Below are 12,079 nucleotides of genomic sequence, written 5' to 3' on the forward strand. Positions count from 1 at the left end.
TAATCTCTTTTTGTGCTTTCACTATGTTTCAGACCTGGCTCTGTGGTGGCTCTGTAGAAATTATCCCATGCTCCCGAGTTGGGCATGTCTATCGAAATCACTTCCCCCGTGCTTTCTCCTATGAAGAGGCCATTGTGAGGAACAAAATCCGAATAGCAGAGACCTGGCTGGGCTCATTTAAAGAGAACTTCTACAAGCATGACACAGTGGCTTTCTTAATCAGCAAGGTAAAGACATCTGTAGAGGTTTGTTTCTGAGGTTTATGTTGAGATAGGTGAAGGGAGAGGAATAGGAATGGGGGTGTCTGTATGCAGTCAGATGCAGGGTATAGTCTTTTTATTAAACCTGCCAGTGAAAGAGCTGTCAGACCAGGAAGGAGAGAGAGAAACTTGGGCCTAAGTTCAGCCTTGTGCTGAAGTTATCAAACCTTGTGGAGTATAACCTCTTCTCCAAATGACTCCCCAACAAGCTGTAGTTTGTTTTCTCACTGATCGTACATGGAGGGTTGTGATGCATCTGAAGTGGAAGCCTGCAGCACTTTGTGCTCAGAGGACTGTCCTAGAGGGTTCATTCTTGGTTACTGAAGGTCTTCCTCAGGCTTCTGAGAACATTCAGTATTATTCACAGGTGAGTGGCAAATTATAGTGCCTCTCCTGCAAGGGAACATATCTGAGTGGTCTAGTGACAAAAAAAGGTGTGTTTTTTCCCCTGAACTGATGTATCCAGAATTAATTGAACTGAGAAAGTCAGGTCTCAACACACCACTATTTACAAGTTATACTTTCATTAGAAGCATGGTGCAGACATCTGACTAGACATTCCTCCAGGAATTTGGATTCCCAGCAGCCTGTAAGCTAGGACAGGCTTGCAGGCAGGTGTGTGGTGTAACCTTGGCATACAACTACACTTGAACCATCTGCAGGTTACACATAATCCAATAACTACAGAATGGCTGCACCTGGGTTTTAAGTACAGTCTCCATGACAGATCAGGGGTGGTCAAGGAACTGTATATCCCTTGTATTAGAAACAAGTGGATGTTTGCTTATTGGGAGTCTTGCAGCTGTGGGGAATGTTGTTGGTGTAGTTAATGTTGTTGATAATGTTGCTGCAGTTCTCAGGAATTCTCTGGCTCTGGTACTTTTTCTTGTAATCATATTCTTTCTACAAGGCAGTAGGCAAACTTGTGAGCAGTTTTGAATGAAAATGTACCATTTATCTTCCTGTTCATTTAACAATGCCACGCTTTTAAGGAGAAAAAGATTCATTGAAAGCATTTAGGCAGAGTATGGGTAGGTGCTGTGCAGTTTCCCATTCGTATTTGTTCCTGCATTTCATAGAATCATAGAATCAGAGAATGGTTTGAGTTGGAAGGTCATTCAAACACCCCTGCCATGTGCAAGGATGCCATTCACTAGATCAGATTGCTGAGGGCCCTATCCAGCCTGGTTTTGAGCACTTCCAGGGATGAGGCCTCTACAGCTTCTCCATGCAACCAGTTCCAGTGCCTCTCCATCCTTTGAGTAAAGAACTCCTTCCCAATAACTAATCTAGACCTGCTCTCGTTCAGTTTAAGACTACTGCTCTTTTTTGTAAGTCCCCTTTAGGTACTGGGAGGCTGCTCTAAATTTTTCCTGAAGCCTTCACTTCTATTCAGTTTCATCAAGTGATCCCCAACTTGCTCTTCCCTTATAGGGAGAGGGACTTCATTCACCTTCCCCAGAGTCTTGAAAGAATGGAAAGCCTGACTACCAGCAAAGACTGAGGAATACAACCCAGCCTTCTCCATATCAGTCGCCACCAGTTCATTCTTCTTGGTTATCGGTGGGGGCGGGGGTCACATTCTCCTTGTCCTTTCTTTTCTGACTTATGTATTTATAGAATTCCTTCTTGTGATTCTTTGTGTCCCTTGCCAAGTCTTGTTCCAGCTTTGCCTTGTGTTTCCTGGCCCCACCCCTACACATTCGGACCATTTTCCTGTACTTTACTCAGATCACCTGTCCCTGCTTTCACTCTCTGTGCGTTTCTTTCCTCCTGCTCAGTTTGAAGAGCAGATGCTTGCTCAGCCGTGCCAGTTTCTGGCATGCCTTGCTCAATTTCCTGCACACCAGGATAGAGAGCTCTTGCACTATAGGAAAAGCGGCTTTAAAGAGCTGCCAGCTCTGGTCAGCACCTCTGCCCTAAAGGACAGTTTCCCAGGGATCTCCTTCACCAGCTCCTTAAACAGCTGGAAGCTTGTTTTTGCAAAGTTCAGGGTCTTGACTTTGCTCCTCACCAGGCTCACACTCCTTGAGACCACAGACTCAACAAGGGCTTGGTCGCTACGGCCTAGGCTGCCACCAATCCTGACAGCTTTAATGAGCTCATCTGCATTGGTGAGCACCACTGGCTCCAGTAATACCTGTCCTGCATGCCTCATTCGTTCAGGGCTGGCCATCACCCAAGAAAGCCAGGTCCAGCAGGAGCTGCATTATAGTGGGGAGAGGAACAGGACTGTATATCAGCATGACTTCTCTCTTGTCACCTAGTCCCACCTCCTTATGCTTCACCAGTGGATCTGCCTCTCCAGTCAGCCTACTAATTGTAGAGTCTGGAGCTATTGTGTTTCCTTTTTCACTCTTATTTTCACATCTTTTTTAAAGATCCTCCCTCGTCTGTGTTGCAGGTTTGAACTCCACTGGCCAGTAGCCTGTCAATTGATTCAGAAAGGGTTATAGCCACTAGACCAAGCCTTTTAAAATGGGCAGTGAGGTCTTTAAATCATTTAATAATTCCCTGAAAGCTCTTCTTATCAGCTCAGAAGCAATTTTCTCTACTAAAAACTACAGTCACCAATGATACAGCTTGCTAGCTGTAAGCAGCATGACCTTTTGCCTGAGTTTATTCTAGCCAGAATACTTTTACTACTTCTGAATATGATGCTCCTTCAAATGATCAATTTTATGATCTCTGTGTGCAGCATACCATAACATAAATGGACCTTTTGGTGTGTTCCTTTATGTCACAGCCGATGTTTTCAGCCTGTCAGTGCAGTGGGATGTTATTCAAAAGGCACAAGCAAGCAAGGACATTATTGCCACTCAGCAGTAGAGGGCCCTGAGGGGATTTATTGCACGGAGAGGGTGAGCAGAGCCACCTATGGGCCACTATAGACTTCTCTATGAGTCTGCACCACCATTGCTCACTGCAGAAAACAACCAGTGACACCCATTTAGGTGGCTTTATAACCCTTCTTGGTTTATGGTCTGAATCACATCTTGCACAGGATGCCCATGGTGTGAGCATTAAACAGATGAATTAGCCTCTTCCCAGCTCTCTACTACTTCAGCTACCAGCTCTTTTGCTCCTTTTCTTGTGTGGTTTGCATATTTAATTTACAAGCACAGTTTCCTTTCAGATGGGTTTACAGGGACAATGAGTTTCTTTACATTATTTACACCATTTATTCAGCATCGAATGCAGACTGTAACTAGTATGATAAAATGAGATTTACTGCCACTGCCTTCCTCAGCCAAGGCAGAGTCTCAGGAGAAACATATCTTTTTAGAGGAAGCATTTTACTTCTCTCTTCCTTTTCCAGGAAAACCTCTAGAGGATGGTTCTGTGTAGTGCAGAATTGCTAAACTTTATTGTTATGCTTATGGAATCCAAGACTGACACTGAAGTAGGAGGTTCTTTTAAACTCATTGCAACTGTTGAGCTTTGCCTGTGGAGTTTACAATGGCTGGCAAACAGTGCCATATGGAATGATTGATCCCTGCCTTTAGAGACTGACACCTCACCTTTGATCTCCAAGGCCCTTCATTTTTCAATGTTTTCCATGCTGCAAAGTCCTTTTCTTTCTTTCTTATGGATATAGAGAAATAGCTGGTCTGGGAAAAACTTATTTACAGGCAATTCTCTGCTTACATTGCCAATTCTAATTTTTGACAAAGAAATCCAGACCAGTTTCCTGAAATCCCATCCCAAACTGCATTTTTTAAAAAGTAGAAACATGAAGAGGGGACATCTACTGCTGGCAAGAAAGAGGAGAGAGACTTTTAAGGGTTGTTTAGAGTTTTTAAAATTGGGCACTGAGAGATTTAGAAAAGCATTTTGTGTGGTTTTGTAACTGAAGAATTAGATACATAAGTTCTTAGAGGTTTTGAGAATCCTATTAGTCATCTTTAGTGCTAAATACCCTCAAATATTTAGCCTGTCAGTCCTTTGCAGTGCAGATGCCTGTAGCTGCACCAAGGGTTGAAGGCATTTGTCTTTTTTCATAACAGAGTTGCTACTAGGAAAGTTGAGAGCTGATATTGTGTCTTTATAATTCAAGAAAACAGAGAAATCATAGGAAAGGTTTAATGCATTTATAGCTGCAGAACACCTTTGTTCATTACATTTAGTAACTGACAGATAATAGACAGATAATAGGTGATAGACTATATTTTGGGCTAAATTCTGTCATCACTTATTCCCTCTGATCACAGAGAACTGTTTGGGCTGCCAAAGGCCAGGAAATTGAGTTTTTATCAGTGGGAAAAATTCTATATTAAATGGCAATCTAATACAATCCCACTGAATTTCTGTGCAACAGCTATCAAACTTGGTCCTGACTTTTTAAAATAAAAATATGACTTAAGACTTATAAGACTTACTTATCTTGTGGTATAATAATAATTTTGAGGACATAATTATTTTCACAACGTATGCTACTTCAGAAACACTTCTGTCCCAATGCCAGACTGTGGCTATTTTAGCACAAAGTTTGAAGAAGTTTGCACCATAGCTGGATCTCCCCCTTTGCATATGTCATAAGAGATATATATCAATATTGGTAACATTCAGGATAGAAAAGGTGGTAGAAATAATTCCTGTGTAGTCATTTCCATCCTAGTATCTTTAAGACAAATACACCAGTAACCTTGTTGCCCTTTTTCCCTTTGTCCATAAAGGCAGAGAAGCCAGACTGCAGTGAGCGCCTTCAGCTACAGAAGAGACTGGGCTGTAGAAATTTCCAGTGGTTTCTATCAAATGTGTACCCTGAACTCTCCCAACCTGGAGACAAACCAAGATTTTCTGGCAAGGTAAGAGAAAACACACTATAAAGAATGATCTTTTTTTTCTGCATTGTTCAAAGACTCCAGTGTCACTTCCAGGTCCCAAGTACTCGGTCCAAACAGGCAATGCAACCAGAGTGGGGGGAGAAAGAAAGAGACAAAGAGCTGGCCCAAATTCTCACACAAATGTTGAAAACCAGCCAGGAACTAAACTCAGAGTGTCTGACTCAGTTCAGTGTCACAGCTCAGAGGATCCTAACCTTAGGTTCTTCAGGTGCCATTAGTAAAGGAAAAGAACTGTGTTGCCTCATGCAGATGGCAGAAGGGACAGCAGCCAAGATACCTCTGTGCTGACCCATGTGCACAACGAGAAAAAAAAGCATTTATTCAGTCCTGCACTTCCCAAAGGACAGAAGTCATAGCAATAGCAGTTCCCTGGCTGACTGTGTACAGGACAAAATATTCTTAATATCTGGGGGTTTTTTTAACACATAGTTGATAATTATAATTCATTAAATATTCATTAAATATTAATTTATTCCCAGCAGCCTTACTGGAAGGGAGTTCCTTCTAACAAGGCAACAAGGTCTACTCATTAACACTCAGCTATCTTTAGCCAGATTTTACTGTGTCCTTTTACTATTTTATGTGCTCTTTATTTTTAAGGTTAGCTTGCAAAGAGTGTAAGAACTGAGTGTGGATCACAGGAATTTTCATGTTTCTTTTCTTCTGGAATATCTTGTGTTTTTTCTGACTGTAGTGTCCCGTTGAAGTGCAATTTTCCACTAGCATAAACATTTTGATACCTTTCTTTTAGTTATCATAATAGTTAAACCCAGGATCTCTCTAATTTAAACAACACTCACTGGGTAACACTGACCCTTGGTGAAACTCTGCCTTTTATACCACATTAGTTTGCAAGATCAGTATGCAAGATCAAGTCTGAAAGAAAAAAATAGTGCCTGATTTATGAACAAAATCATATATCATAAAGGGATACAATCACAAAATGTTAGCTGAAGGATATTTTGTTTATATCCAATGGTAATTCATTTCAGTATAAACCTTTACTTACAGCTTTACAATACTGGTGTTGGCTTCTGTGCAGATTATAGGCCTGGAAGAGCTACTGCAGAAGGCTCTATTGAACTCTCCCCTTGCAGTGACAGTCTCACTCAGGTAATGTATACTTTGAGTATATAGGCACTGTGTCAGGTCTAGGGAGCAGTGCAGAAGACAGGCACTCCAACATGTAAGTGGGCTGGGTTGACACTAGTGGAAATACTGGCATGTTCAAAATTAGCATGTGCTAAGACAACGATGCCCACTCTTCCACAGCTGAGTGCCACTCAAAAAATGCCAATGTCCCCTGTGTCACTGTGGCAGACACCCACCCTTTGCTCCAGAAGACATTATTAAGTGCTTATTTGTTTAGTATATTTGGTAGTGTCTGGGGAACAGAAAGCTTGTGAGTAAAAAATACAGAAGAGTTCCAGAATATTTGGAGGGAGTCCCCATTAGTGACTAAATCTGAAGATTAATGCCTAAACTACAGTCTAAGGTGGGAGGTAAATTCATTTAGACTCCCTAGCTGGCATTGGTCTAGCTCAGGTTGAGCTGCAGGCACATTTCAAACTGCAGCATGTGAAGACACTGTCAGAAACACCCTTCTGTTCAAATATTTATTAAACTGGAAAATTTTACGATAGGGTGGGTTTATGTTACACATTATCATAGTTCACAAAGCCCTTCCTTAGGTAAATAGTTATGCCAGAATTAGTTAGCAAGGGGGACTGCTTTGAAGGGTCAAGGCTGTTGGGTCTCTGTCCCTCATGTTTGGGTTGCATCTTAACAAACATGTACAGGAAATTGTCTTTAGAATTAGCATTTAAAAATGAACTGGGCTGTCCATCCATCATTGTTCAAACAAACCCTCCCTTTCCCAGCGCTTTGAATACAACAGCATGAAGGAAATCTGGCTTGGTTCTGCTCCGCTGCTTTGCTTTGATGTCAGACACGGGAAGGTCATCCCTCAAAACTGTACAAAGGAGACACACAACAGCACCCAGCACTGGGATGTCCAGGAGGTCAGTAGTAGTGGCTCTGCCATGGGGGAAAGGCAGCTGATGGTGACTGTGGGATCACTGGGTGATTTCAGGATTTGTGTGAAGAAGGGAGGAGGTACCTGAAGAGCAAATTTCACTTCTGTACCTTTTTAACTGAGAAAAACTGGGATGTCTCTTGCCCACTAACACTGTTTATATTAAAAAAAACTGGTTTAGAAATACAAACTACAGAAATGAAATCCTAGCTAAAATCCTATGTCTTTGTTTTACTATTTGTTTTACTGGCCTTATATGAATAGAATTAGAATCAGTGATTGTGAAAATAAGAGCAGGGCAAATCCTTTCCCATTTCTTTCAGATTGAGGAAAGGTTTGGAAATTGTGACCCCTCCCAAATGAGAGCCCTTTGTGGAGCTTTTAATGGGAAAAATTAAATTTTCTCCTGCATTGTAAGAAAAGAGCAAACTTCCTATTAGAGGAATTCATTGTTTTTCAGTGAATTTTACCCAGCAGAGCAGGAACTCCTCAACAAGACTGAAAAATGTCTTGCTCTGGGACAGCCGGGAAAAATAACAGTTACTGTAGTTGTAGGGATGCAGCAGTCCTCTGGAACAGTCCTATTGTAATTTGGTCATGGCCTGTAGTACTGAGGTTGGGGCTGATGACAGCCTGTAGCCATAGGAAAAAAACAGTGGTGGAAAAGAACTCTACACCTACCACTCATGTTAGCTTCAGAAGGAACTATGAATATTCACCATGCTTTGGGCACAAAGCTAAATCCAGTCATTGTGTTTGGGGCATTGCTTAAAAAAAATTTGAACAACCAGTTATTACTGGTGATATATTGCATATACATTTTCTGAAACATGGCCTAGCTTTTACTGGAAATCCCTTACTTTTAATTTGTTCTTTCTTTCTTTCCCTTCTTCTCTCATCTTGTAGAATGGAATGATTGTCCATGTCCTTTCTGGTAAATGCATAGAGGCAGCAAAGAGTGAAGATGAGAAGGACTTGTTTCTGTATGCATGTAACCAGAACGCGAATCAGGTGTGGCAATTTGAACGCTCCCATGGGCTACGTCAGAGGTGACTGACAGGTCTCTGCAGAGGTCAAGTCTCCAAAGTTTAACATTACTTCTGCTTGGGATTTAAGATGCATTTCCTGCAAGGACAAGAAAGATGTTTGTGTTTGCTGTAGCATGCAGGGAAGTCAGGAATATCTCTTGTTTAAAAACCCGGCTCCTGGTTAATCCAGCTCTAGCTAAAATTTCTATTTATTCTGTGAAGCAGGGAATAGAGAGATTGTGAGAATCAACTCTCAACTCTGCTATTGCAGAAGACAGTTAAGTTTGCTCTTTGAAGGAAACATGGATAATTGGCTGCCAGACAGCTTGTCTTCAGTATATGCTGTGACTTTTGAGGATACAGGGAAAAAAGTGAGATTTTTGAAACTAAGAGGAAGCCAGCCAAACCAGGACAGGAGTTCAGCCTTTCTTTACAGTGCCCTCGACTCATATAAAACAAAGTAGGTTTTGTATGTATAAAAGTAATAGATGTTTCCACGTGTAATTGCAAAAATTTTGTTTTCCAATTAGACTGAGCCAAATTTATACTCTCTGGGAGATTACACAGAGCATAAATTAACATTTAATTAGGCACTAAATGCTCTGATTGACTTGGACTATTAACAGTCCTTAGTGTTTGGCACACCCTTCCTTAAATCCTTGTCCACAGTCTAACATGGATGGGAGAATGAAACTGAAATATTAACAACTTTTTTTGTTGTTTTAATTATATTTAAGGACAGCTCCTCAGGAAACTTTTGTGGTAGTAAGGAGGGTAACAACGTCTCTGCTTATTTGGGAATAGAAAGAATCGGCGGCATCCATTTGCTCTTGTAAAGCCATGGGATGAGCTTACTATTATATTATTAATACTATTATTATTATAGTAACAGAAGTGCTGGCTGAAAACAACAAGTGAAGGGAAACAGCCAGTTTCAATAGTGGCTACCTAGGAAGGAAATACTGGTTTGCTTCCATTTGCTTGCAGCCTGAGTTAAGTCTTTCAAGATGTCAGTTTTAGCCAAGATTGTGTATATTCTTGCTGCCGTGGGTCTTCAAGATGATCCTGAGAAGACCAAATTTTCTAAAGAAGCATCTTCTGTAGAGCCTGCATTGCTGCTGACCTGCTGTCTTTCAAAGGAGTGAATGAGAGATGAGGTTAAGTAACAAGAATGGTCTCACACAGTATGAACTTAGCAAAGCAAACTTCCACTTCAGTATCTCATTAAGGTACCTTCCTTTTTGAAGATAAAGTCAATAATGATGACATTTTCCAAGAGCCTGCTAAGACAGAAGAACAAAGATTTGGGAGTCCTCCCCGCATCAACACATCTGATTTATAGTCTAAATCAATCATAATCCTACGTACATATTAAAGGGGAAGGGCATCATTAATGAAACTCACTTAGTTTTTGAATTCTTTTCAAAGGACAGAAATTTGTGTGGTTTTTTTTAAATGTACAGCACATTGTTTAAACTTTAGAGAAAGGAAGGAATAACAGATTATTCTGCTAAGAGCCTTCCAGTCACCTGCTCTCAGTAAATCATAATAAATTGGTATCAAGCATATAAAATTGGTTACAAAGGAGGACACGAAGAGTATTCTCTGTTGTGTTGTCCAAAACATCTCACAGTGTCTAACTCTCTGTCTACTTTGAGTGCTACAGATTCCACAGTGTTCAGGCATCACTCCAATCCTCTTGATTACCACTTAGGCTTTCTTTGACAGCATCAGAATCTATTACTATTTCTGCTGTGTCATTTAAAATTTCTTGTGACATTCTGGAAAATGCTTTAATTTTCAGCTAAGATGATGATAGCAACCTCTTCCAGAACACCAAGTGATCCCTGACCATTGCCCAAATCTAGGGTGAGAACAGACAATTTTTAAAATTGCATAAAAGAGTAAAATGCTGTTTTAATGACGTGTGATTACTTTATTTTAAATTATGAGTATGCCAGATTTTTAAATTATGTACTATTTATTATATTTTGGACAGTACACTGGGAATATAATTCCTTCAGAATTTAGGTAAATGTTTAAAAAATGTGTATACAAATATGGTAATTGACCACAAGTGATATTTATCACAAAGAAGAATGAAAATATTTTTGGTTTAGAGAGGAAATGTTTGGAATTTCGGAGACATAGACATCTTCATTTATACTACTTTTTAACATAGTAGTAAAAACCTGGAAAATAAGGTTTGCTGTAGATATGTGTACAATAGAAAAATATGTAACCTAATACCTGTTTGAAAAATAAAATGAAGATCGATGGTGCAGTACCATTTAGAAAATAATTGTTAATTCACTTGTTTCACTTAGTAACAGAGTAAATGTGTGTTTGGTTTCCAAGGAAACTAAATTCCAGAGTATGGGCCAGAAGGGAATATGGATTGTGGAGCACACTTCCCTCTAGTATAAACATAACTTATTAAGCACAAATTAAAAAAAAAAAAAAAAAAACCAAAACGAAGGGAAAGCATCTATCTCTGTTTTTCCTATTTTCCTTCCTATATGGCTTTAAAATGGATTGGTTGGTTGTACCAATACTGTTTCCTCATTGTGGTCATTTAGACTTTGCCCCTGTGGTTACATTCATCAGCTAAATTCTTCTCGTGGAACTGGGCTCAACAAAGAGTGGTGGCTAAGCATGCTGCTATGTTTTCCTCATTTTTACCCATCTTTCATGCAATACTAGCAGACAATGATGCTTTGAGCATCACAAAACATGGAATTACTTTCAGTTCTCTATTTAGACAAGGTCAATATTTGAGGTTCCACTCATTCCTGTGACAGGAGAGAAACGTAAGGACAAAATGTTTCATGCAAGAATGAAGCAGTTTAAACTCTGAAGGCCTCCAAAGCAGAGCCTCAGGCAAGAGCAAAGGAATTCCAGCATAACACAAATAAATATCTTATAACTCCACCTGTTTCTTTGAATTCTGCAACTCAGGCACAGTGAGTGCTTTGAGCCAAACCCACCCATGAAGCTGAGCTAAAAGGTTAGATTCAAGAACAGGCCACCTTTTAGTTGACAGCACTTACTAAACAGCCTAGTTTATTCCTCTCCCAGATCATGGCAAATGGAAGAAAATAAAGACGTGGAATATTACTCAAAGTACTTTTAAACTGAGCCCCAGTCGATGCAGTTGGTGCTGGCTGGGGTTTGTCCTGTTAGGTGAGGTGCCATCACTGGCACAGAGAAACAATGGCAGCATTTCTCTCCATGTGTTAACCTGAAGTCTAAACAGGGAAGGAAGGTTTATCAACCTTCATGCTAAATCCTGTAGCAAAGAAATGTTGAGGGTATCTCTCAGTCCACATGTAAGTGCCTCCAGGTCCTGCCTTGAATATGTTCATTGAGCTGTAATACTGTCTGCTGATTAAAATGCAATAGCTTCCATTTCTGATATCCCCAGTAAAGAATGGAGCTATATTCAGGCTTCCTAGACAAGAACAGTAACAGCCTAGGTTTCCATAACAGCTGGAAGGTGACATGTGGGTGAGAATTTTCAGATTCTTACTTTGTATCTCATTTTATCTCTAGCAGTTTGATTCAAACTGCAAATATATTGGAAGAGAGTAAAAGAGGAATGTTTTGCAAATAGGTAACATGTTTTTAAGCTCATGTTTTTAAGCAATGCAAACTGCACGTGTCTGCCCTGAATAAAGTGTATCAGTGCACAGACAAACATATTTTTATTTCCTTCATTGTTTTATGATTTGTTAATACCTTGTTTTTCTCATGCTGCAGCAGAGCTGGTCTACAAAAAACCCAGTCAGAAAGTATCCAGTGAGTGGCAATACCCTCATTCAGCCATCACCTGACAGTCTTACAGAAATATACAGGACTTGCCCCTGTCAGCATCTTAGAGGGGGGTTGATTTTGCAGTCCTTTGCCATA

At 40.3% G+C, this 12,079-nt stretch overlaps 1 protein-coding gene across 2 annotated transcripts in view; it reads left to right on the top strand.

The window, feature by feature from the left end:
- Nucleotides 1-11,871, top strand: part of GALNT15 (polypeptide N-acetylgalactosaminyltransferase 15) — a 29,998-nt gene extending 18,127 nt beyond the window's left edge. For both annotated transcript variants that reach the window (XM_014893849.2, XM_014893856.2), the window contains exons 7-11: nucleotides 33-227; nucleotides 4,937-5,068; nucleotides 6,119-6,220; nucleotides 6,988-7,128; nucleotides 8,049-11,871. In XM_014893849.2, coding sequence (XP_014749335.2) covers nucleotides 33-227; nucleotides 4,937-5,068; nucleotides 6,119-6,220; nucleotides 6,988-7,128; nucleotides 8,049-8,195 — 717 coding nt within the window. In that variant the 3' untranslated portion in view covers nucleotides 8,196-11,871. The remainder of the gene's footprint in view (nucleotides 1-32; nucleotides 228-4,936; nucleotides 5,069-6,118; nucleotides 6,221-6,987; nucleotides 7,129-8,048) is intronic.
- Nucleotides 11,872-12,079: the final 208 nt, after the last annotated feature.

Source organism: Sturnus vulgaris, chromosome 1 (genome assembly GCF_052056855.1).
Source record: "Sturnus vulgaris isolate bStuVul1 chromosome 1, bStuVul1.hap1, whole genome shotgun sequence".
NCBI classification, from domain to species: domain Eukaryota; kingdom Metazoa; phylum Chordata; class Aves; order Passeriformes; family Sturnidae; genus Sturnus; species Sturnus vulgaris.